Source organism: Dasypus novemcinctus, chromosome 7 (assembly GCF_030445035.2).
Source record: "Dasypus novemcinctus isolate mDasNov1 chromosome 7, mDasNov1.1.hap2, whole genome shotgun sequence".
In the NCBI taxonomy this organism is placed as follows: domain Eukaryota; kingdom Metazoa; phylum Chordata; class Mammalia; order Cingulata; family Dasypodidae; genus Dasypus; species Dasypus novemcinctus.
In genome coordinates, this window is record NC_080679.1 from 127516089 (window position 1) to 127542638 (window position 26550).

A 26550-nucleotide genomic window follows, 5' to 3' on the forward strand; every position below is an offset into this window, starting at 1 on the left:
GGCAGCCCAAGGAATCAGTTCAAGCTCACCACCCCAATCTTCCCATCAGTCCCGAACCTCCCTTCCTTTCTAAGAACTAAACTACGCAGTTCAAAGGGCCTCTGCTTGTGTCTTACCCAGCTGTATATTCATTTAACAGAAGGGGTTTTTCATTCTACTGATTCAGCCATGCCACTCTAAGTGCCTGTAATATGGTTTAAAGAGACAGTATAAAATGCTCTGTGGTCTCTAGGGAAAACAAAATCTACTCAATAACTGCAACCCATAGTAGAAATATACTTCAGATCTAAATTACGACTATTTAGGTGGCAGAGGCACAGAAGAAAGGTGTGAAAGAAAGGGAAAAAAGGTCAGTATCAGAAAAACCAAAATAAGAAATACAAAGTGGAGAACTGTACCAACAGGAAAAAAAAAATTCTGGAGGGACAAGAGATGTATCAACAAATAACAAACCAAGCAAAAGAAAAGCAGACCCAGAGGAAAACAAAGGATGTGAAAAGAGTGCAATGCCTTTGACTTCCTTGGAACAATGAACATCCACATCTTGTGTCTTTTTAATAGTGATTGATAAAGATATTTTCAGTTGCATTGCCATTTTTCTGCAAAAGCCCCAGAACAGGTAAACTTAAGCCTGTGCACAGGTTTAACTTGCAGGCATGGAATCCTTAAATTGACTTTAGCCTAACACAGTTAGAAAACCACTAGATGGCCTCCTGAAACTCCTGTATGTTTCAAAACTATCAGCAAACTCTCAATTTACAGATTATAAAAATTTTTAAATCTCCTAAGTAAACCTCAAATCTCAACACATTGAGATATTCTAACATAAATCTGCTTTACATCTCATTGCCTGGGGCACAATTAAACCAACTTCTACTTGTACATGGCATTTTTGATAGAATCAACATTTAGGAAGTTAATCACTTGTGAATTCTGCTACCTACTAATTTTTCTACCCCAAAAGAAAAATTTTTTAATCAGATTAAAAAATTAAAAAAGATTAATCCTTTTTATCTCTATATACAAATTTTTTAACTCAAATTTCAGAGTTCTCAGTTAAATATACAGCAATGCTGAAATTTCTGTTTCCCATGAAAATCTAAGTTTCTTCTCCTGAAGAGCAAATGAGGCCACATAGTTTTTATTGTTAATCTTAATGAAAAACACTAAGTCTTAAGCTGTCCTGGACTTTTCATCTTAACAACAAATGACTATTCTCTGAAATGAGCAAGGAGTTGTCAGTATCCACGGGTTAGTCAAGCATTGAAACTTCTCAGGTAAATAATTTATTTTGGGGGGAAAAACATGACTAATGCTTTCCTAAGCATATTACAGCTAAGAAAAACAAATGTTAGAAGAGTGTATGTTTATTTGTCAGAAAACTTCAACATCTAATCAACTTGTAAACAAACTTTTGTCAAAAAGTTTTCTCTGATTCATCATAAATGTTAGGACTCTGATGCTTACAATAAACAATTTCTAAAGAATCTCACTAATAATACAGTTGCCAGAATCAAATGTGTTGCCTAAATTTTGGATTTAGAAGCTCCGACTACATATTCAAAATCCTATCTTTGCCTCATAATTATGGAAGTGTCTGTCTCTCATCACCTCAGGAGCTAAGACATGTTTTTGCTAAAAAAGCAGAAAACAGCAGCCTGGAAGTACCAGAGTCAATATTCTGCCAGGGACATCTCTCCTTTCCAAAACTCTGGCTGGCTATGAAGTGGCCCGCCCAGCCCTGGTGCACCGAGGCTGGCTCGCTTTCCTCCCTTTAAGAAGGTTCTCTTTTGTCAGATTCTGATTTCTCTGTAAAATTAAGGGCCCCTAAGTCACTCCCCTACTTCTCCTATCAGAAATAGAACAGAAAGGGACTTTTCTCATTTTCTTGGTCTCCTGGACAACTTTTGAGAGGGCAATCTTGTCACCTTGCTCAGGACTGTGCAACTAATAAAAAAAAAAGTCAAAAATTTCTAGTGCTGGCTACAATAACAGGCTGATGCCAATTCTGTTATACAGGCAGATGGAATTTTAGGGCATTCTGGAAAGGAATGTAGTTTTCCACACAGTATCTCCATTTCCCATATCATCTACACTATTCCACTTCCTTCCAACTAGACTGAGGACATACAAAGCACCAATTCTCTGAGGAGAATGTAAGAATCACCAGTGGGGTTTATTAAAAATTCAGATGCCCTGGCTCCTTCCAAAAGTATGGAATCGGAATCCTCAGGGGAAGGACTCTTTACAAACTTTATTTATTTTTTTAGGAGGTACTGGAGATTGAATCCAGGACCCTGTACATGGGAAGCAGGCATTCAGCCATTGAGCTACATATGCTCCCCAATGAGAATCTGCTTGTTTTGATTTTAGGAGGTACTGGTGATTGAACCCAGGATCTTGTACATGGCAAGCAGGTGCTCAACCACTTGAGCTACATTGTTCCCCTAGGTAACTTTTCTTAGCAAACATGCAGGTGATTCTTACAATGAGGTAACTGAGAAATACTGCGTTTGGGACTATGTTCACCTAAAAATAAAAAATTTCCATTGCTACTTTATTCTTTATGAGCCCATTAAGAATTACGTGAAGTGAAAGGATTATGCCCACATCAAGATGAAACACAGCTAGCCTTTTAGGGTGGCTATGAATAACATGCACATGGACCAGCTGTTTCCTAATTGCTAAACTGATAACTTGAAGGCTGAAAACCTCTGCCACTGTCTCAAACAGACTAGGCTGCTCTCAAAGTTGCCAGCAGGGACTTGGCAAAGGCAGGCTCCTGCTGCCCAGCATCTGTCCATCAATTAAAGACATATACAGAGTAGAATAACTGTGTCTCAAATTTAAAAGGCAAAGCAAAACCAGGAAGAGCTTTTTCAGAACGGCATAAAAAGAAAATACAGTGGATGTAGATATGCCTATTTCTTTTTTTGCCTCCATGCAATATCCTTGGTGTGAAGCACAAAATAGGGCCTGCAGAAGGCATTTAATACATGATTGATCAGTGGGTGAATGACCATTAGTGATTAATTGGGGAATGTGTCAGTGATGAGAATAAAAACAGTATCATATCATTCAGGAACTCCCTTAGAGGACAGAAAAGTATTTTAAATAACTGTTCTAAATTACCTCATAGAAATTTTACCAGCCTTTAACCGGAATAAGGGGCACTGAAGTTTATTTTCAAAAAAGAAAGATAAATCACGAAATATGCACAAAGTAAAAGAGAAGAAAAGGAAAAAAAAAAAAAACGCACACAACAAAGAGGCTGAGTCAGTGTACCTCCCCCTGGCCTCAGCATAAAATCCACTCACAGCATACTTAAGTGCCAAAATCCACAACCACAACGACAACCAAACAACATAGGGAGGGGAGAATTGAGGTGGAGGTGGGCAAAAACCCAGGGGAGACAGAGTGGAGGGGGAGGGGCAGGGGACAGCATGCAACATGCAGACCTGGGTGAGGACGACACTCGGGTGCAGAGGGCCGGGGCAGCGAGACACACCTCGACCACAGAACAAACCGCTTACCCTCCGCTTTACTGGCAGTGCCATCTTTAAGCAAATTAAAAAACAAGGGAAGGGATAACAGGGAACAGTTAGTAACATCAAAAAATAAAGAAGCAGAACATTATTGGCTACTAAAAATGCAAAAGTACAATTTAAAATAAAATTACAAGGGTGAAACGAGTTCAACAGCAAAGCGAATCAGAAGCATGTAAGTGCGCCTTGTAGAGAAATTAGTGTAATATAGCGTTTTTGCCTTTAGAAAACAAAACGAGAATAAGAGCAACCCAGGTAGTGTCACAGTTGAAAGAGTGACAGTTGGTTTTATTTTTTGGAGGTTTTTTGTGTGGTTTTTGTTTTCGTTTGTTTTTTTTTTTTTAGCCAACCCTCATCCTCTTAGTTCCTTTTTCTTGGAAAAAAAGTCATAGCAGAGTAGGGGGGGGTAAAAAACACTAAAAATCAAAATACTACAGAGTCCCAGACAGGGCAGAGGCAAGTGAGAAGCCGAGAGAAGCTAGCTCCAGCAAGGCCTATCCCCACTACACGTCCAGCAGCGGGAGCTGAAGCGCGTGTACCTGAGTCCAGCCCTACGTACTCCATGTCTTCCCTCGCGGGTCTGGGCTCTGGAAGTTTGGAAAAGGAGCATCAGCTTTAATGCGATAGACTTCCGCATGGACGTAGAACACACTACAGCAAATGCGTCAACCCGAGCAGTCGCTGAATGACTTCTCAGTTGGATTATGCTGTATCTCAGGGTGGGTGTTTTTTTTTCCTTTTCTAACATACTAAGTGGAGGTAAGGGAACCAGAGTATTCCGGTCCTGTTACTGAAGAAGTCACATTGGACTACAAACACATGATGGTGCATCTAAGGGGGCAGCCCCGTATCATCAGACCTGCCGGGCGGAGGGTCTCCACGAGCCCTGGGGAGGGCTGGTCCACACGAAAGCATTCCAAATGCTCACAGCAACACCTCCGAGGTGCTCGACAAGGTTTTCACTCCAGTGTTCAGGCAACAAAACAAACACTAATTAAAAATACTAAAGGTGGACCAAATGTACTGAAAACACAGCTGTGGACTTGAAAGCTGAACTAAAGTTAACCCTAAGAGAGAAGAGTTGTAATTTATCCCTTATTCAGTGATTACGCATCAACAAAATATAAGCACTCCTATGGAATGCTACAAGAGTTCACAGTGGAAAAGCAGTGTTCTTAGTGGGTTTCTTCCCAAACAAAATGTGTGCTTGTAGGAAGTGTTCCTTGGAGAAACAAGACTGCTTTGTTGTAACCAACATTCTAGAATGTATGTCTTCAGAGTAACAACGGTCCTGTCACAACTGCCCTTCCTTTCGCCACATGGCGACAGTTTACAAGGACCTTTGCGTCGTTTCGTTCATCCTCATCACACACCTGAGCTACGAGGCTAATTCCTACAGTAATTCGGGGGTAGCGGAAGACCCGGTGGCCCGCGCCTGCTCGAGGTCGCTGAGCTGAGGCACAGCAGACCCAGGAGCCTTCTCTCGGTTCTCCTGAGCCGCCAGTGCTCAGAACATCAGCTTCAGAACCGACTTCAGATTTAGTGTGTAAGCCGCCTAAGGAACTTGAGCTCAGTAATTTTGTGAAGTTTAAATTATATTTATTTCCTTAAAATCCAAATTAGAATACGGCTAAATCCCCAGATTTTGGTGTGGCCCTTTCAAAAATAAGATGAAATAAATTAAAATCAGTCTTACATGTAGTAGACATTCAACGTTTGCTGAAAAGATGAGTAACTGACCTTCCATTATATCCTTTGAAAGAAGGGCTGAAAATAATTCCCCTCTTAAAAAAATATATTTTGGGCAACCTTCACAATAAGGGTGCGACCTTCCCGAGGTGGCACGTGCGGGGACGGCCCTCTCGTGTGACGTCAGTGAATGAGTTCAGCACTTCCTGGAGCGCTCCCGCCCCCACACCACTAGTCTTAAAATGAGAAGACGCCGAGCACATGTCCGGCCTTCAGGGGCCCATGCTGGGGTCCTCCGCTAAGCCCTTCTGGCCTGCTCCCACGGGGGGGGATGGAGCAGCTGCGGCTGGCCAGGGAGGAGGTGGTGACACTCCTTAAGGAGCCGTGCAAGCCCGAGCGTCCTCCCCAGGAAGGAAGCACCCAACGGAGGGAGGCTGTTGCCCAGCAACGGGTGCGCAGGTCCGCTGCTCGACTACACAGCCTGCGGCGGTGGAAACCTCCTCGACCCCAGCTTTTGGCTTTGGGAAGCTGTTAAACCAAAAGCGGCGCTGTCTGGGCAGCAACGGAGGGCCAGGGTGCGGGGGCATGGTTACCTAAGGATGCATACGACCCTGGAGGCAAAGCCGCTGCGGAGCTGAAGGGTGTAACGCCCGAGGACGAGGAGACTTTGGACTTGGCACTGGCCGCTGCATTCACGTCGATGTCACTTCGAGATCGCTGGAGGGATCCGGTTGTTGACGCAGACTTGGTACTAACTGTAGAAGCTTAAGTGGTGAGGGATGAAAGATCAGTCAGGCCCACAATGGAAGTTTAAGCACAAATTAAAACTTGACGTTTTGCTTTTCTTAAAATGAAGCATCAAGTTTTCAAAATGTCTAAGTACTGCACTGGCCAACAAAAGGCTCTCCTGGTCGCTAAGGACGGAGTTCAGCCAATGCTGAAGGAAAGGACACGCGACTATACATACCTATCACGCTTGCTTGCTTTGTAATCACAGACTATCAAGGCCAAGAAATGGACATTTATGGTTAACATGAGGAGTGAAACAGAAGAGTCTGCCCATCGTGAGGTGGCACAAACGCCAAGTGCATGCTGACCTGGAGACCTTCCCCCTTTCCTCTGGAGCCAGCAGGACTATGTACCACACTCCCACCTCTGGGAACTGCCAAGCTGCTGCTGCTCAAAATGTCAAAGGCGTCTCCGCTCCATTTATCAAGCAATGCGAGCCGAAGGCCAGCCCTGCTTATGGCGGTGCCAACACGCGGAGGGGCTGGGAGAGCAGGTCCCGGCGCTCAGCTCCCGCCCACACAGCCGCCCTGACCACGACTCTTCCTGAGAGGCGACAGGCCCGTGTTTCAGACCTGAGGGGTCGCTGGCACCTGCCGAGGGACAGCCTCTGGGCAGTCCAGTGCCATCCCACCTGATGCTAAGCAACCCCCCTCTGCGGCCGTGAGTCTTACCTCTGGATGTGGTACTTCCAGTAGGACTTCTTTTGGCAGAGAGCGGTCGGCTAGAAATCAAGGTATGCATCTGTTTACTATCAACCATGCAATCTATCTGCATTAGTAAAAGTCCAAACGACAAGAGGAAATGATGATAATGAAGTATTTCAGGGTTTTCAGATGCTTTTCTGGGGGCCTGGAGCACAATCTCATAAGCTTTAGCGATAAATTTTAGACTGCCTTTCAAAGACAAGAGACACAAGAGACAGAAGCTCTAAATACCAAGAGAAGGTGACGAGACACAAGTCCCAGGTTTAAGTGCCTCCCCTTTCCAAACCTGTCTCCAGGTGACACTTCCCTTGTCCTATAAGACTCCTGGAAGCAGTTATGAGGACAGTTCACGTCCCTCTATAACTCAGGTTTGCTACTCCACACTATATACAGGACTGAAGTAAATTCAGCTTTCTGGCAGCTTTCTACTTCTCACCATTTCCCATAAACTTACCCAGTACCAGAAGCTACCCAGAGTGAGGGCTTCAGGGTACTTTTAACAGGCCCCCCTATTTTAAAAACAGAATGTGTTTCCACACAGTAAATTCTTAAACGTAAAAAATGTCAGTAGTAACGCGCAAAGCTGCCGTCCTTACTTGAGACTCTCCTGTGAGCTGGAAGACGAGCGGTCCGATTGCGGCAGGGACACGATGCTGTCCGAGTTCTTGAGATGCGACTGCAGGGCCTTCTGGTAGGAGGACTCCAGGGAGTGGTACAAGTGCTCAGCCTCTCTGCTGAAGTGACTGTGGAAGCCCCAGTAGCACCTGGGAAGACAGCCCGAATCCGTTAGCAGGCCACCGCGGGCCCTCCCCAGCACGACACCGTGCGAGCTCGGCCGGAACGAGGGGCCTCCGCTTACCTACTAAGAAGGTTGTTTTGTTTTGTTTCTTTAATAAGCTAAAGTATATTTTACTAGCAGTAGCAGCAAGGAATAATGATGAGAGCATGAACAAGAGAGTCCTGGTGTGAATCGTGACCCAGCGGCTTGCTGGCCTTTTGATGCTAGGCACGTTACCTACCTGCACAAAGCCGCAGTCTCCTTTATAAAGCGGGAACCAAAGGGGCTAATTTGCAAGACTGGAGCGTATTAGGAAAGACCGACGGAGCTAAACCCCTAGAACTGTGCCTAGAACACAGGGAGGGGGCTCAATATATGGTAGCTGTAATAAATATAACTGGACATGCATTGATTTGAGGTATTTAAAAGTGCTTTCTTGGTAATACAGACAAAAGAAAAATGGGAAGGTGTTCAGAGCTACTCTGAATCTATACTATATTATGATTAAAGAACTAGAAAAATTGGGGGGAGGAAGATAAAATACAAGTATAAAAAAAAAGTCAGTCATTAACAAATCCATTCCTGACAGTTCTCAGCAACTGCTTGCTTATGATGTCACCAGCCTGGGTAGGAACTACGCAAGACATAGAACAGAGAGAACTTCAGAGACATCATGAGGTCTCCAGGAGAGCTCGGGCAAGGCAAGTACAATTCAACGGTGGGGGCAGCCAAAGACAGACAAAGACTGGAGGAGGGTGCATTTATGCAGTCTGGTCAAGTTAAAATGTCCAAGGCTATTAAGACCAAACCTTAACCTGTGTGAGTCAGCTATGGACATACAGAAAAAGCTGTCACAGATGCAAAATTGGATGCAAAACACATCTGGGTGCTTTTCTGATTCGTGTGATAATTTCTCATAAATTTTAAAACAAGCAGTCTATTGTCCATCCTGTTTACATTCAATAATATCACTCCATCTCTCAAGGCTAGACACTTAAAAAGCCTTCTAAACAAAAACCTACAGTATTGTTAAGTGGCATTTCTGTACATATTTAGAAGTCATGACTCATGAAACATATTCAAGCAAGAATGTAATTTTTAAGATTTTCATTGTGGTGACATATACACAAAGTCTCCTATTTTAACCACTTTCATGTTTACAATTAAGTGATATTAATTAGTCACAATATGATGCTATCAATACCACCACCCATTACCAAAACTTATTTATCAACCTAAACAGAAACGCTTTATGGATTTTTAGTGAAGCATTCCAGACAGTAAATCTAAAACATAAAAGTAGTTACCAAAAGAAGTGTTGTGCAATATAAACTTACTTTCTGGCTTCTATCCTCGCTTCAGAATCAGCATCATGTATTCCCTTCTTTATTGTTTCAGCTAACACTGATATATGTCTAGATATTTAGGGAAGAAAGCAAAAGTAGGCATAAATATATGTTTTTTTGTTTTTTGTCTTTTTAGGAGGTACCAAGGATTGAACCCAGACCTTATACATGGGAAGCAGGCATTCAACCACTGAGCTACATCTGCTCCCCAATGACAGTTTGTTTTTTGTTTTGTTTTGTTTTTAGGAGGTTCTGGGGATTGAACCCAGGACCTCATACATGGGAAGCAAGTGCTCAACCACTTGAGCTACATCTGCTCCCCAAATATATGGTTTTATGCAGATGGCAACAGATATGGGAAGTAACTTCACAGTGGCAATGTGGAACGTGGGACCTCTGAGCCAAGGTCAGCCACCTGACCTGCAGCTTACAAAAGCAGAACCCATGTCAGTCCTCTCACCTTGCGAGTCTGTCCCAGGGCCCCATCCCCGCCCAACCCACCTGCACCTTGACAAGCCTATCCCTAAGTAATTTCAGGCCACACTTATTTAGTTCAATCTTTTATGAACCTGATCGACAAAGCCCTATTTTTCCATGGTCAAACTGAGTTTCTACAGGCATTACAATGAGATAATGATCGTAACATTAAAAAGGCTGCCTGTATGGCATTTCTATGCTTGAACAGAATGTTTCTCACGTCCCACTACCATTTAACATGAACGATTTTATAAAATCACACAACCAGCTTCTAAGTAGGTATTCTCTTTAGTTACATCTTACCCTAGCTGAGAAGGGCTCATCAAAAGGTCTTACTGAATATTTAAGAGTGTTTCAAGAAAAGGGAAGTGACAAGAATGAAGCTTCCACAAGTTTACAGAATAAACACTAAGACCAACTTTACTGGCTCACTCAAGGCGGTGGCTTCATTCCATCCTCTGTGCATGAATATTCAGGGAGCAGCCGCTAAAACGGCAGGCAGTGAGCACAAAGGAAGAGGTGCATCGGAGTGCTCCGGCTTTTTGTTCTGCTTACCTGTCCCCACATAAAATCCCTCAGCCCACTTTCCACCTGTAAGTTCCAAAACCATCACCAAATAAAGAGGGTAATACTCTGGAGATTAAAATACTAGAAAGTATCTTTAAAAATGTGGGACTACCTTCTAGATTCAAAGCACTTATTTTCAGATGAAGTTTTACCTCATGGGGGTTCAGCACTGTTTCATCTTTGACCACTACAGTTTGGAAGAGGATTTCACAGTGTACTTGATTTACATCTGCTAATGAAATATTTAATAGTCCATAGGGCTCTTCATAAACTACATGATATGTCATTAGAAAATGGGTAGTGAATCATGATCATCATCATCTACTATCTCCAAATTTAACTCAGGAATACATCGGGCACCTAAAATTGTAGGAGCTAAAAGTGGCAAAGAAGGAACCTCCGAATCGATAGGGAGATGCTTCTTCAAGAATTCTGCCCCGGCCTACTTTTTCTTGACGACGTGGAACTCACCATACACCTCCCTAAAGAAAGAGAGGACGTCGGACTTCCTGATTCAGAGGGATAAAATAGAAAACTTTGAAATGAATGAGATTCCTTCAAGGCCCTAAATGTCAGCCTTTGCTTGCTTCAAGAGCAGTTCCATCTAACCTGGAACTGATGGGGAATGAGAGTCATCAAAGAGTTAACCCTGGCTTTGTAGCTGTTAAATAGTGTACATCTGTCCACCTTTCTAGGCATGCAATTACTTTAATTGATGAAATTTATCAGAAGCTTCTGCCAATATGATATGGCTCATATCAAAAGAGCAACACAAACAGCCATGCAGACAAATCCTTAGGTTCCTTTACTGCTTACAGAAAACAGGCAGGTCACTCACCGACTCAGGTGGAAAAAGTTTCAAATCAGAAGCTTACCGTTCCAGTGAATGTGTCTGCCATTCTTGCAGAAGCAAATCTAAAAATTCAAAACAGCGCCTGAAGAGTTAAGGAAAAAAATATATAATTTAGTAATTTGTAATGTTAGTGAAAATAACACTAGCTTTTTTCTTAAGTGACCTAACACTACTTTTTATAGTTGGTAAATTTCATCTGATTTTTATGATTAGAAAAATTCCATTAAAAAAGAAATCAAAATGACTGAAAACCAAAGCAAAAAAAATGAAAGTTCTTAAGTATCTGCAGTGGTCACAGAAACCAAGGGGCAGGAGACAAGGGTTTCCCTCAAATCAGTGGAGCTTCGGGCGCCACCACCAAAGGGCCTGCCGCGGGCACACGTGGAGGTCAACACGCGGTGCTGAGCCAGGGAGCGGCTTCGGCTTCACCTGCACCGAGGGCCCTGCCTGGTGTCCTTCTGGTTAGACACCACAACTCGGCAGCAGAAGCAAGTGACTCGTCAAGATTCAGAACCCCCAAAGTCACTGCCAGGAGGTGCAAAGAAAATACACCTCCTATCTATGTGGTGCTAAATCACTGCCACTGATATTTACGGTATTTATCTCTTGCGTGCAATTACTACCTTTATTCAGGGCCTGGGGAAGGCCAGTGACCGAGACAGAGGCACAGCTCCAAGAAAACTGCACAGGGGGCCTCTGCTCCCTGCCCCCAGGCTCCCCCCCACCTCTCTCTCACACACACAAACAATACAGATTGTCCACAGTCACGATCCTGAAAACTGAGATCATGAACCTTCAACTCAAAAGCAAGCACTGCAGTGACCTGAGATAAGATGAGGCGTTTTTCCATGGAGTGAGATACAGAATTTGCTTTTGTTTTTAAACAATTCAAAAACAGTGAGGCAATCTTTTGAAAATGTACCTTCTCACAGCGACAGACTTAGAGGTACAGTTGCTTGTTATGACAGGTATTAGCCTAGGGATGTGTGTGTGCTGTGGAGAAACAAAAACCAGAGGTGAACATTTGAAAATAACCAAACAAAACTGCAAAACTAAGAATCATTTCCTTGACCAACCTGCTTAAAGCATATAAATATATGCTATGGATTAGAATTTTATTCAGTGCAAAAAGGAGAAAGAATTCTACTGGCTACTGCCAAAGGCTATTACAAAATTTACAGAACCAAATACAGACAACATGATGATATTTAAATAAGTCTAAAAATTCAAAATGGATCATCAGTATAAGGTCTAAATTATATCTCACAGCTGAGATCCAACTGGTTTTTAAATGAGTCATCAGACCAATATATTTTGATATTTTGATATCATTTCAATGGAAATTTCCAATAATGGCTATAGATTTAAATTCTGAAGTGGGCAGCAAAAAATAAAATAAAAATAAATAAAACGAGATAAGTAACACAATAATCAGGAATTATTTTGTATAGATTTTAGTTAACATCAATAAGCCCCAACATTTCAAGGCTTGTCTCTGGAGGAAAGTCACTTGAAGGTGGGGAGGAGGTGAGGTGGTGAATTGCAATTTTTCATTTTAAAAGCCTCTGTCAACTCTTACATTTTATTGAAAACTTGGACATATATTACTGGGATAATTATTTAGATTTGAATAAATATTTAGAAAAGTAACTGAAGAGAGTATTTTGTTGCTGTGCGTATATGCACTTAGCAAAACAAGTTTCCAATAAGTTACAGAACCATGAGCACAAATAGTTAGAACAGAAAGCTGGGAATTAAGGAGGGAAGCATAGGAATGCTCTCTGAGCAGATGCTCCAATACGTAAAACCAATGGTAAGTCAACTACTGACCCTTCGGTAACAACACTCCATACCCACAATTCACATTACGGAAGACAAAATGCTCTCACACTAAAATCAAGTGGGGAAAAAAGGGACACTGTTATATAGACAGCACGATTCCAACTATATATAAAAAAAGACCTGGAGAAAATACACTAAAATGTTAGAGTGGTTGTATCTTACATGTTAGAGTTATAGATGATTTTTATTTCTTCTTTATCCCACTCTATTTTCCAAAATGCACATTATCACAGCTAAATGTGAGAGCACTCTAAGGACTCTTCTCACCACCTTTCCTTGTCGCTTGCTTATTGTATCTGCGGCCCTGAGACACTCACCCGAATGATTAACCTGACTGCTACCACACCAGATGTGGCCATAATTTTGGCACTATTTGGAATTAAATTAAAGATGGTCGGCATGATGGCTTCAGCTCCGTGATCAAACTTATTCCCCAGAACTGAGGACAGATGCCTGTAATAAGAAGTGAACACTGGGCTGTAATTATATTTCTTACAAACACTGAAGCATACAAACCTCTTAACATTTTACAGCCTTCATTTAAACATATACAGGATCAAGAACAAGGGGTCTAATGAAGATACTTTAAAAATACTGCCGAAGTGCATATGGAAGCCATGGCAAACAGTCCTGATCCCAAGAGTTTTTCTTTTTTTATCCAAATTATTTCCAACTAATTGGTCTTAAAATAGCAAAAGACAAACAAATCGATTATATACTTTAATGAGCCATTAATATGAAAAACCTCCCTCACCCTTTTTTTCCTTTGACCTTTTATTTTTTTCCCCTTTTTCTTTAATATTATTTTTAAAGAAGTTCTAGATTACTTAAAAGTTACATAAAAAAATATGTGGGGATTCCCATATACCCCACCTCCTCCCCCTCCCACACTTTCCCCTATCAACAACGTGGTTAATTTGTTACAGCTGATGAACACCTACAGAGGCTTTGCTACTTTTTATCCTGTAATACACTTGCTTCCTATCTGACTATTGCCAAAGGTTTTAAACAGCTGCAATGCCTCTTTATTGCAGCTGCTTCTCTGATATTCTGGCATCCATTCTAGCACATAAGTTTTAACTCTGAACACTGCCATAGGTCTAGCTGGGATGAGCTGTACTGCAGCATGTGCCTTTAACTTAATAGCTACAGTACTACTGCAAACAAGCAAGCAAGCAAAAATTCTAACAGGCATGCCACATCGTGCCTGCAACATCAACAAAAAGTCGGAGAAGAGACAGAATTTTATAAAATTTCACTTTGCTATAACAACTAGAGGTTCCAGAGTTAGGTCACTGATTAAAACTAAATTTGAAATCCATGATACTTTACATAATTGGGTGGTAAATACTGTAAAAGTACTGACGAAAGAACTAGTGGAGTGGGGCTTGGAGACCGGGTGGAAGTTACCTGGTCTAGATATCCACTAACTCAGCCACTGGGCCGTGTGGGCAGCCCGGGGTGGGGGCTGGGGGGGTGGGGGACGCTATTCTACGAGGCGGAGAAGCTGGAGCGGCGCAGTCCTTACCCCAACGTGATACAAGCTTCCCGCACTACCTGAGACCGCAGATCCTTAGCAGATAGTTTAAAGGCTCCATCCAAGAGACGCAAATGTTGAAAGAAGTTATCATACTCAGCAGCACCAGCCAAAAGTAAAGAGCGGATCTTTTTTAGCTAATGGGTGAGAGAAAATAAGAGATACATAAAACAATGCTTCGGAGAGAATCTACTAAACAGCAGAAGCCATCACATGGATGAGATCAACATCCAAGTTCAACGGACAGAGAAAGACTTTTACCCAGAAGAATTAATTTAAATACTAGCTAATACACAGAACAAATCTACAGAGCATCACAAATAAAACCAAATAATTTTAAAAATTCAGTACAGGTATCTGTGATAAATACATTACAATTCTACAAAATGTTTTTAATTGGCAATATTTTGATGTATTTATAGTTGATGACACTACTTAAAAACTAAAATCTTCATTTTGGCTTGTAAAAGACCCTTACCCAACGCCAAATGCCATTTTTTATACTCAATGGATTAAGTAACCCTACAGTCTCTCTATATTAATCTCTACTGCACCATTATTAAAAATCTAATATGAATTTAAAACAGAATGCAAACGCAATTCCTCTACCTCTGTTCTTGCCAGCCAACCAGGTGTGTCAGAAAAGACACACCTTCACCTTAACATTCAGCCTACTTGCATTCATTAATGCACTTTTTAAAAATAGATATATACAACTTTTCAGAAAGCGAAACAAAGAAATATAGAAAGATATACACTATAAATGCCACTAAAAAAGACATTTTTCTGGCAAAACAATCACAGAATAAAATCTTTACTAGGATGGAAGCAGTGGAGGCTGTCATCAGACATTGCACAGTTAGGTCTCTGTTTAAAATAAAAAAGATATACAGGAAGGTGTAAGTTGGCATGTTTGAAAAAGAGAAACAGAAGTGAGGTACTCTACAAAAAAAGATTAAGTATTAATATGGTGATCTATACTTAAAGATCTACTATTAAAAAGTCATTTGAGCTGTACCCTTCATTTAATAATAAAGTATTTTAAATATTTAAACAAATCTAACGAAAATGTAATCACATGAAGGCAATGGCTTACAGCATTTACTCTTTGCTCCCAGTCATGCTTGTCATCAGATAATATTTCTCTAATCTTGTTTATGGACTCCTCAAGGTCTCGGCTGGAATAAATCTGTAATCAAAATTGATTTACCATCAATATCGGAAAATTTCCAGAAACAAAGGTAATCTTTTAATTACATGAAGTCAAGAGCGTCAGTACCTTTTAGAGACACATCCACAAGGTACCACCTAGACAGGTTCATCTCTTTCCAACCTGCGTGTGTGCTCCCTGGACTTGCTGGCCTTGTGCGGACAACCCAGCCTCAAGCATAGCTTTACTATAAACTGAAGGGACAATTTCATGTGCAAAAGGAGAGAGGCACCTTCTGGGGAACAGTGGACAATATGTGAGTCATTTACTGCTCAGGGGTATTCAGGACACCACCTTATACCTGTAACTTAAACGCTTTCATATCTACTTTCTTGTTTATTCCTGCGACTTCTTTCTAAGCTAGGTGGGGGGATAATTAACCACACACAAGGCAGGCTGGGAGGGTCAAGTACTAAGCGTGGGCCTGAGCCTGATGTGTGCACGCGTGGCGAACAAGCGGCCAGAGCCGGGAGGTCCACCCAGACGACCGGTGTCCTCAGAGCCCGGGGCATGGCGCTGGCGGTGGAGGCCAAGCATGATCTGCCCCAGCAGCAAATGGAGATGCTGAGGCACAGGGCAGGCCAATACTGGGCGACTGCAATCCAGCTGTTACAAATAATCCTTCCTTCATCTGGTGGGTACTCAAGGGAAGCATAAAAGATGGCAGACACTGAACTTTTTAAAAACCATTTTCCCTACTGCATTTCAGGCACCAAAGTCCTTCAGTTTTACAAATTTTTCTTTCTAAGAAAATCCCTAAATAAGCCTGCTGCTGCTTCTTTCATCTACCCCAATCATTTCTTTCAATTTTTAATCTGACCTGCCTCACTAACATATTACTAGAGCGAGCAACTTCGGCTCAGTTCTTACAGACTTTGATTCTTGATTTCAACTATAAGAGGCCCGGGCTGCACCAAGGCCCTCCTCTAGTCTTTTTTTTTTTTTTAAAGGAGGTACCAGGGATTGAACGCCAGACCTCATACATGGGAAGCAAGCGCTCAACCACATGAACTACCTCCACTCCCCTCCTCTAGTCTTGAGAGTTAAAATTACCCAGCTTAGAAGGGACTTGGCATATGGCACATTCAAAGAAAGAAATCTGAGGAAAGCAGATTTGGCTCAGTGGACAGAGCTCCACACACATGGGAGGTCCAGGGTTCAAACAAGGCCTCCTGGCCTGTGTGGCGAGCTGGCTCACAGGCAGTGCTGATGTGTGCAAGGAGTGCCATGCCACACAGGGGTATCCCCTGCATAGGGGAGCCCCACGCACAAGAAGTGCACCCCGTAAAAAGAGCCTCCCCACGTGAAAAAAGTGCAGCCTGCCCAGGAATAGTGCCACATGCACAGAGAGCTGACGCAGCAAGATGACGCAATGAAAAAGAGACACAGGTTCCCGGTGCCGCTGACAAGAATTCAAGCGGACAGAGAAGAACACACCAAGAATGGACACAGAGAACAGACAATGGAGGGGAGAGGAGAGAAATAAATAAGATAATCTTTAAAAAAAAAGAAAGAAATTTCAAGAATAAATCTACCCTTGGTTTTAATTATATGCAACTATTCTCACTTCTCACTTACCTGCACTACAGGTACATCATCAAATGCTTTAATAAAATCCTCTTCATCAACAGCACCAGCTCCTTCTTTTGCAGCTATAAAATTATATTTTTTAAATTAAACAATGTGACACACACAGTGTATAAAACATATATTGGAGAAGTCTCTATATACACAATCAAAATTACATTTTGGAAGATTTACAACTATTTTTTGTAAAAGGTTTACTAAAAACTTAGAGCATCTTGAAATTGACAAACCTCATTGACATTTTGTTTTGGGGGGATGGAGACACTGGAGATTGAACCCAGGACCTCGTTCATGTGAAGCATGTGCTCCACCACTGAGCTCCACCAGCTCCACACCTTACTGAATTTTAATATCAAAAACAGTAATTCTGTATGTTATATTCATTAGTCTAAACCATTTAGAGTGACTGTTTGCTCAAGCAGGGACTGGCTGGGCTATAAAGAATTCAGTTGATTTGTACTGTTTTAACATACAAATCTTCTGAAAGATTCCTAATGAACAGGCATAACAGAAAATGTAATTCTTCAGGGAATAAATTAAGACTACGTTATTGTTGGGAATGTAAAATAACAAATTTGTGAAATATCCAAAAAAGTTCTAAAGAATTTAACACAATTTCAAACATTTCCCTTCTCTATTAGTCATAAAAGAATTCCATTTCTTTGAACTCACGATATAACTCTGTCAGTTTTTCACTGATGGAGTATAACACTGGTTCCAAAATTTTCCCCCAAACTAATAACTAAGTGCTTTAAGATGCTCTGTATGTTAAAAGTTAATGACTGGGACGCGGACGTGGCTCAACTGATAGAGCATCTGCCTACCAGATGGAAGGGTCCAGGGTTTGATCCCCAGGGCCTCCTGACCCTTGTGGAGCTGGCCCATGTGCAGAGCTGCCACGCGCCAAGGAGAGCCCTGCCACACAGGGGTGCCCCTGCATGGGGGTGCCCCACGTGCAAGGAGTGCGCCCCACAAGGAGAGCCGTCCCGTGTGAAAAAAAGCACAGCCTGCCCAGGAGTGGCGCCGCACACACGGAGAGCTGATGCAGCAAGGTGACACAAGAGAGAACCAGTTTCCCAGTGCCGCCGAGGGTGCAAGCGGACACAGAGGAACACACAGCAAGGGGCTGGGGGGGGAGGGGAGAGAAATTAATTTTTTAAAAAAGTTAATGACTATTTTATGTGATCTCTGTATCTTTTAAAAATAAATTAAAAATACATTTTTTAAAAAGTTAATGACTGCGTGAATCTATACAAAGAATCTAGAATAGATAAATCCACAGAAACAAAAAAACAGGCTGCTCGCTCCTAGGAGCTGGAGCGAGGAGCAAATGGGGGTGGCCACCATTGAATGAGGGGTTTTCTTTAGTGGCAGAGAGGTGTCAGAGTTAGATAAAAGCAGCTGCACAACAGCATAAATGCACTAGAGGCCACTGAACTGTTCACTTTTAAATGGCTAATTTTATGTTACAGGAATGTCACCTCATTTTTAAAAATATAAATAAAACCAAGGAGGAGGATAAGAAGTAAGTTAACCACCATCATTTGGAAGAAGAGTTATTTCTTTTAGCTGATATGAATGCATACATGAAAACCAGGTGACATTTCATGAGATTTTTTTGGTCACAATAAAGACTTGAACATTGGTGGCCCACGCTCTCATTCATCGTAACCCCCACTCGTGATTTATGCTAAACGCCTGGCTGCTTTTCCAACAGCTTCTTGCAGATACGCCGTCTGGTGTCTGGCCCGAAGGGACGACCTACCCAGAAGAGAGCTTGCCGGACAACTCCAGCAGTGGTCAACGTGTGCAATGACTCCTGGGGAAGGTCGTGCCCACGGCGGGCGTTCACAGGTCAACTACAGATCAACAGCAGCACTCGGGCACGCACACTGTCTTAGCCTGAGGCCCCAGTGAGCGCCTCTCTGCAGGGGCCTCCCACCCACAGACCCACGAAAGCCCCTGCTGAAGAATTTCATGCGAAGGATCTGGTAAGGACACTGATGACAGAGGTGAACGAAAGGATGAGTGCGCGACTGAGTGTAAGACAGGGCTCCTCTCCTGGGCACACTCTCCACTGCTGGGACTTTCGCAAGGGGTGTGGTGTGGGTGAGGGTGGGGAGGAAAAGAGGTGGCCTGGTCATGCGGAAATTCTGCAAACCTTCTTTTATGGTCTGAATTACCCACGAGTGGATGAAAAGGAAAGAGTAGAAAGAATAAGAATGACGAAATAAAGGGCACAAGGCAACGCTTCTCCTTCTGCTTGCCCTGAGGTCACCTTCACTTTGTGCTGTCAGCGCAGCGCCTTCCACACAGGCAGAGTCCAGGGCTGGAGAAGCCGGAGTGCTGCCGGCTGAGTCAAGCTTCAGGATCCATGAAAACCCACCAGAGGGAGCGCGCAATCCAGCGCTAACCCTCCCGGCCAGCTTTTCCTCAGCCTGTCCCGCCTTAGCTTTTTTTTAGCTCACTGAACGCTTCCCAAGCTCAAAAGTCCAACCTAATAGTAAGTGTGATTCTAAAAGCAGGGGCTGTATGATTTTTCTGAGGTAAAAGGTAAAACGTTTACATGATAAAGGGAAAATGAGACAATAAAAACTACTATACATTCAAGCTGCACATAACCTGGACTCACCCTGCCTGGATTTGGGGCAGGGTGGGGTAAGGAGGGGAAATTATGAAAGGAACCTTGTAAATTAATCTTCGAAGCCTCTGGGAGCTGAGGTAAATGGTACCTAACCATCCCTTATGCCCCTGATTTAACTCGGCATTCATACTGATCTGTAAACAACAATCCTACTTGTGCAAACAAAACGCATTTAAAGATAGAAGGTACGTTCTGATTTCTGGATATTCTCCATCCTCACAGAAATTGGTTAAAAAGTCTCACAGTAGTTTCCGACATTGCTGGATTCCGACAATCAAACGATGCCATCGGGCTGTACGCTCGCTCTTAACCTCTGAGCTCTGCTTTCCTCCCTGTTGGCTTCACTGCTTTCAGGTTCTGCCTTACCACAAAGTGGCACCTCTCAATACAGCAGCTCAAGCTTACATCCTCCCAGCTCATCAGGATTGATGGCGCAGCACTGATTAAAGAAGAGCAGGTAGAAACACTGCAAAGGGAGGTCGCTGCACTTGCGCAGGACCCAAGAAGGCAAGTAGCACGAACCTCTGGTTTTAAGAGCCGGCACTGGAACACCCCAAAGGGCTTGCTCTTACCTGAAGACTTGCATCCAAGTGTGGAGGAGCCAAGCCGGCGGGTGGTCCCCATCCCAACGTTTCTCCGAGAGCTTGGGGGTGCCTTGGATGATGTAGAACTGGCAGAGGAAGGTCGATTACCATCCACAGAATCTTCATCATCGAAATTTTTATCTGAAGTGCAAGCACAGAAGTCACTGTTAAAAAGGACGTTTTACTGACCCTTAAAGCAGGGAGCCTTGGAGCTGACCGGCTGCCTTCTCTTGTGGAAACAGAGATGCCTGTCCAGAGTCTGGAAAGGTTCAGGTATGTGTGGAAGGCAGCTGCAAAGACGACAGTCTTTCACACTACCTAGAACCACCTTCCCATCTCAACTACAGAACATAGAAAAGAGGTAAAAAAGAAAATTATAGCTCATAAAACACCTCCTAGAAACAGTTACTTTTATCATTTGGCATATTTCTGGCCATTCTTTCATGCATTAAAAAAATGGAGTTGAAAAAAGCTTACATATCGTGTTAGAATACTGAATTTCAAATAGCATGATATATCAATTTTTCCTATGTGATGAACTGCTCTTATTTTACTGGAACTTTGTAATAGGAAAATGACACAAATGAAACACTTGTTCTTAGATATTTAAGGCATTCCTAACACCTTACTCTTATAAATAATATTGCTACCAATAACTTCTTACATACAGTTTTGCTTTAATTTCTAGCAACTATTACTGGGTCAAAAAATATAGAAACTCATTTGATACAACTGCCAAAATTTACCTTCAGAAAGGCCATATAAATGTATCTTGACAATTCTAAGAAGTGCCATCTTACCACACACCCTTGCCAGCATCAAATATTATCATTTTTAAATTTCAACCAATTTGATAAGTAAAAAAAAAACAAAAAAAAACAAAAGCTGCTTCTTCTATTCTTCTATGTTGCACTTGTTTAGTGAAATTGAACATTTTACACAGGTTTATGAACTTCAAAAAGTTTTCCAAGTATCAACTGAGCCAATCACTATTCTTCAAGTTGCATTTAAATTTAGAAAAGCAAGGAAGAAAACCTCTTTAGGCTTTTGGAAAGTCAACTTTTTTATACACAACCTTTTGATGATGCCAAATGAAAGCTCTCGTGCACTGCGGAGAGTACAGCTGGCTTCCTAAGCAAGCACGAGTTAATCGGGAGACTGAACAAAGAGCTTAATTAAAAACAAAAGCACACACTTACATCTGAAGCTGGAAATATTCACAACTGCTGACAAAGGGCACTAGATTTTATTGATAGGTGTGAATTAATGATAGTTAACCAAAAACTGATACAAAAAGCTCTCTCTTTTTCTAGATCTAGTTCAGGGGTTATTAACAAAGAGGCAATGAGCTTGAATTTAAATTCAAAACATTCTTGTGGGGATGTGTGGGTGCGGGTGTGATGTATTTATTAAATAATACACAGTATAGTGTGGGCTTAGTAAGGGGCCCGTGATTTCCACCTGACTGGCTAAGGGGTCAGTGCAACAAGAACAGTTAAGAGCTCCTGATCTAGTTGCTACTTAAACTATGAATAGCTAAGCCTTTTGTCTACTAACGACCCTATCATTCTTTAAAACTAACTGATTGTGCCAGAGAGAGTGTAAACTACAAAGTAAAATACAATCTACACTTAGTGGCAAAATGTGTTCTTCAATTATAATAAATGTACCACACTAATGAAGGATGCTGTTAATGTGGTAAAGTGTGGGAGGAGTAGGGAGTGGGGCATAAGGGAATCTCCTACATTTTTTATGTAACATTTATGTAATCTAAGTATCTTTTTAAAAAAAATAAAAAAGTATGCTAAAATTAAAAACTAACCAACAACCCATTCCAATTGCATGGCTTCTTTAATTTAACGTTAATGGTGGGAAACACCCTTAAAAATGCATATATCCTTGGGTAAATTAGCTTCCTTCAGCAGGCCTTTAAACTTCCCAGATCGCCTTATCATGCCAGGCTATTTTTCACAGATGATTCTTTCATTCTACTCATCAATTTCTTATAGATTCAGCTGTTCCATGTTCTTTTAGCACAGATACACCCACATGAATTCAGAAGTGATTCTTCAACTCAGGGGCATTCAAAAAGTCCTTCCCATGAGCAAAAGGAAAAAAAATATTTGAGGTACAGTGACCAGGGATTGAACTTGGGACCTCAGACATGGGAAGCCAGCACCCAACCACTGAGCCACATCGGCTCCCCACCCCAAGAGCAAAATTTGAGCTACTAGATAAGACAAGGACAACCCAAAGGAGAGGCCCGTCACTGAGCACTGCCGCCGCGGCCAGGACAGAAGTGCTCTCAGCCTAGCTGTTCTCCAGGAAGCTCCAACAAGACCATGTGAACCCCGTCACTGTTCTACCATGCTGACTAACTGCTATCATTATTCTGCTTAAAACAGTAACAGTTCTAGTCTGTGGGAAAGGTGAAATATGAACGGAGTAAATGAGGATGCTATTACGCTTCACTACAAAATGAAGGTAAGTTATATCTGTTTTAGTCTTCAAACATGCACGCCTGCTATTTAGAACTGTATTCAGCATCACTGGTCATTAGGAAAATGCAAATTAGATACCACTTCACATTCTCTAGACTAGCTATAATCCAGAAAAACAGAAAATAGCAAGTGTTAGTAAGAATGCAAGGAAGCAGAGATACAGGAATCCTCACACTTTGTTGGGGGGGGGGGGGTGTAAAATGGTGCAGCCATTGTGGAAAACAGTTTGGCAGTTCCTGAGAAGGTTACGTATAGAATTGCCAAACAACATAGCAATGCTTCTTCTAGGGATATACCCCAAAAAGTTGAAAGCAGGGACTCAAACAGATATTTGTACAACAGTATTCAGAGAAGCATCATTCACGACAGCCCAAGGGGAAAGCAACCCAAGTGTCCATAAGCTGATGAATGGATAAACAAAATGAGGTATCTAAATACAACACAGTATTATTCAGCACTAAAAAGTAATGAAGTTCTGATGCATGGTACAACATGGGTAAAACCCTGAAGACAAGGTAGAAGTGAAATAGCCAGATAATCTGTACAAAAGGACAGATATTGTATTATTCCACTTACATAAACTAATTCAAGTAAGCAAACTGATAGAGACAAAGTAGATTATATGTTACCAGGGGCAGCAGGAAGGAGAATGAGGAGTTAATGCTTAATTAGAGCAGAGTTTCTGTTTGGGCTGATAGAAACATTTTGGTAATGGATATTGGTGATGGCAGTACAACATTGTAATTAACACCACTGAGCTGTATACTAAAAGTGGTTACAATGGGAAATTCTATGTTGTATGTGTGTTCCCACAGTACAATAAAAAAAAAAAATGTAGTTACTTAAACCTGTTTTTTCAAAGGACCAATTTCAATGGAAGTCTGGGGATTCCTGCTTCCAGCAATAATGGAACAGCAAGGACCAGACTTAACCTCTTGTAATAAACAGTTAGAAAACTAGACAATATCTAAAACAATGCTTAAGACACTTGTTAACAAGCAGTACTGAGTCATGATCCCTGAAAGAAAGGAAACTAGGTGAGCTCTATCACCCCAGTGTTCTGCCTGAAGACAATTTCAAGATCACCAGGGATAAAGAGGGAGAACCCAAATAAAGCTCAGCAGCCTTGCTGACTTGCGATAATGAAGGTCAGAGTTCTGGAAAGCTAAAATGGTTCAAAGTTACAGGGCAGAGTTCCTGAAGAGAGGAAGCTACAAAAAAAGAGAGCTCCAGAAATGTGCTAAGTTTCAGGTCACACATGTGTGGAGTGAAAATGGACAAGGGGGGGGGGGGGAAACGGCAAAAACAGGAAGCTATTAAATGAGTAATTCAAGTTTACATAAAGTAGGGAGATGCTTGCGCTCCAACCAGCCAGAACAGAGAGTTCTTAGTGACTCATCCGAGGCACCAGTGGAGACCCCAGAAAGGGTGAGCCTTAGCCGTGGGACTAAGCTATTTTAGGAGTGAAGACAATGCTAAATCTGCCCTAGCAGAGTTTAAAGACCGGCCTCAAGGGAATTAGATCTGCAAGTAATTTTAATTACTTGCCAAAACAAAGCATAACATTATTTAAAGGAATAAAACAAAACCCAGGAACTCAACAATGAAACATTCACAATATATAGCATCTAACTAAAAATTCCTAAACCTGTTGAGAGGCCAGACAATGTGGCCCATAATCAGAAAGAAAACAAAAATTAGTCAACAGTAATGTCTCAGAAATGAAAGAGATGATGGAATTAGCATATAAGAACATTGAAACTGCTATCATTAGTATGTTCAAGTAAGGCAGGTCAGTTTAGGAAGAGGGAAGACAAGCCTAAGACCTGGCAGAAAAGCATGGCCGTGAAACCCATGGCCTCGGAACCCCGCCTGGGAATCCTGCGGGAACAGACGGCCACCAAGAGGGCTGCCGAAGGAGCCCTCGAGAACCCCATCTGGCATGAGATTAGAAGGAGATCTCATCTGGGGCAAGGGAAAGCCCCAGGCACCCTCGAGGGGCCTCACCACTGCCCCCTGGGTAACTGACAGAGGGGCAACCAATCAGAACAGCAAACAGCTGGGGCCCTCCCCGACACAGGAAAGGGAGGAGTAAACAGCAGCTTAATAGACAGCCCCACAGGCCCAAAACACTCTCTCTGCCTAGAGGCGCCCGCATCAATATCTCAGGTGTGTGATCCTGTTCTTTTCTCCCATTTCTCACAAACTCTGTTTTTTCCTCCCAGTTCTCAATAAATTCTTTTTACTGGCCTAACTAAACCAGCATGTTTTTAAATTCTTTCATGTAACATACCCAAGAACCTAGAAGAATCCATCATCCCCCAGCTTCCCCCAACTTCCCAAGTACTAAAGGAAAACATGAACGTAATGAGAAAAAGGGAAAATAATAAAAAAGGACCAAATAGAACTTCTGGAAATAAAAAATATATAACATTTGAAATGAAAATTTCACTGAATGGGATTAATAGATCAGACACTGCAGAATTTAAAAATAAATTAGCGAATTTGAACACATAGCAACAGAATTTATCCAAAATAAAGCAGAGAAAGACTGAAAAAAATAAATGAAAGGAACAAAGCCTCACAGATATACTTGATATACTGTGGGATATCAAGTAGTCTAACATACATGTAAAAGCAGACTTCGCCCAATGGACAGAGCGTCTGCCTACCACATGGGAGGTCCACAGCTCAAACCCCGGGCCTCCTTGACCCGTGTGGAGCTGGCCCATGCACAGTGCTGATGCGTGCAAGGAGTGCCGTGCCACACGGGGGTGCCCCCACATAGGGGGGCCCCACATGCAAGGAGTGTGCCCCGTAAGGAGAGTCGCCCGGCGCGAAAGAAAGTGCAGCCTGCCCAGGAATGGTGCCACACACACGGAGAGTTGATACAGCAAGATGACGCAACAAAAAGAAACACAGATTCCGGGTGCCGCTGATAAGGATAGAAGCAGTCACAGAAGAACACACAGTGAATGGACACAGAGAGCAGACAACTTGGGGCAGGGTGTGGGAATAAATAAATCAAAAAAAAAAAAAAAAGGAGGAATGGGGGGCAGTGGCACAAAAAAATATATATTGTAAGAGGTGACAGCCAAAAGTCTTCCAAATTTTGGTGACAAACCCACAGATCCAAAGCTTAACAAATCCCATGACTAATACACACAGAGAGAAAATTATGCTGAAGCACATCATAATCAACTGCTTAAACCCAGTGAAAAGCAGCCGAGGTGAGGGGGCGGGGAAGCAAATATTATATTAAGGAGGAACAAACTAAAAAACTATGTAACGTGGAAACAATGAAATGACATTAACCTAGAATGAATGAATGAAACGCATTAACCTAGAACTCTAAAGGAAGAAAGGAGGGAGGGAGAAAGAGAAAGAAAAAAGGGAGAAAAGGAGGGAGGGAAGAAATGTTGCCAAAAGACCTGCACTACAAGAAATGCTGAAGGAAGATCTTCAAGCAAAATGAAAATAATACCAGATGGAAAGGTGGTTCTACATAATGAAGAGCACTGGAAATGGTAAATATGTGGGTAAATGTAAGCATTTTTTCCTCATATTCTAATTTTTTAAAAAGACAACTGGCTTTTTCTTTTTTTAAAGATTTTTTTTATTTCTCTCCCCTTCCCCATCCCCCCACCCCCCCACCAGTTGTCTGCTCTCTGTGTCCATTCGCTGTGTGTTCTTCTGTGTCCGCTTGTATTCTTGTTAGCGGCACCTGGAATCTGTGTCTCTTTTTTGCTGTGTAAGCTCTCTGTGTATGCGGCGCCATTCTTGGGCAGGCTGTACTTTTTTCGCCCTGGGCGGCTCTCCTTATGGGGCGCACTCTTTGCGCGTGGGGCTCCCCTACGTAGGGGACACCCCTGTGTGGCACAGCACTCCTTGCGCACA

The 26550-nt window shown here is 42.3% G+C and overlaps 1 protein-coding gene across 6 annotated transcripts in view; it reads right to left on the reverse strand.

The window, feature by feature from the left end:
- Nucleotides 1-26550, reverse strand: part of CLASP1 (cytoplasmic linker associated protein 1) — a 283348-nt gene that overhangs the window by 90465 nt on the left and 166333 nt on the right. For 3 of the 6 annotated variants that reach the window (XM_058301168.2, XM_058301167.2, XM_058301165.2), the window contains exons 9-19: nt 20141-20293; nt 16916-16989; nt 15224-15316; nt 14119-14264; nt 12908-13043; nt 11671-11741; nt 10771-10830; nt 8843-8920; nt 7324-7491; nt 6695-6744; nt 5828-5998 (exon numbers count right to left, since the gene is read on the reverse strand). In XM_058301168.2, coding sequence (XP_058157151.1) covers nt 5828-5998; nt 6695-6744; nt 7324-7491; nt 8843-8920; nt 10771-10830; nt 11671-11741; nt 12908-13043; nt 14119-14264; nt 15224-15316; nt 16916-16989; nt 20141-20293 — 1200 coding nt within the window. Of the gene's footprint in view, nt 1-3533; nt 3558-4084; nt 4133-5827; nt 5999-6694; nt 6745-7323; nt 7492-8842; nt 8921-10770; nt 10831-11670; nt 11742-12907; nt 13044-14118; nt 14265-15223; nt 15317-16915; nt 16990-20140; nt 20294-26550 lie in introns of all 6 variants that reach the window. The other 3 variants (XM_058301166.2, XM_058301164.2, XM_058301162.2) reach the window with 2 other exon arrangements.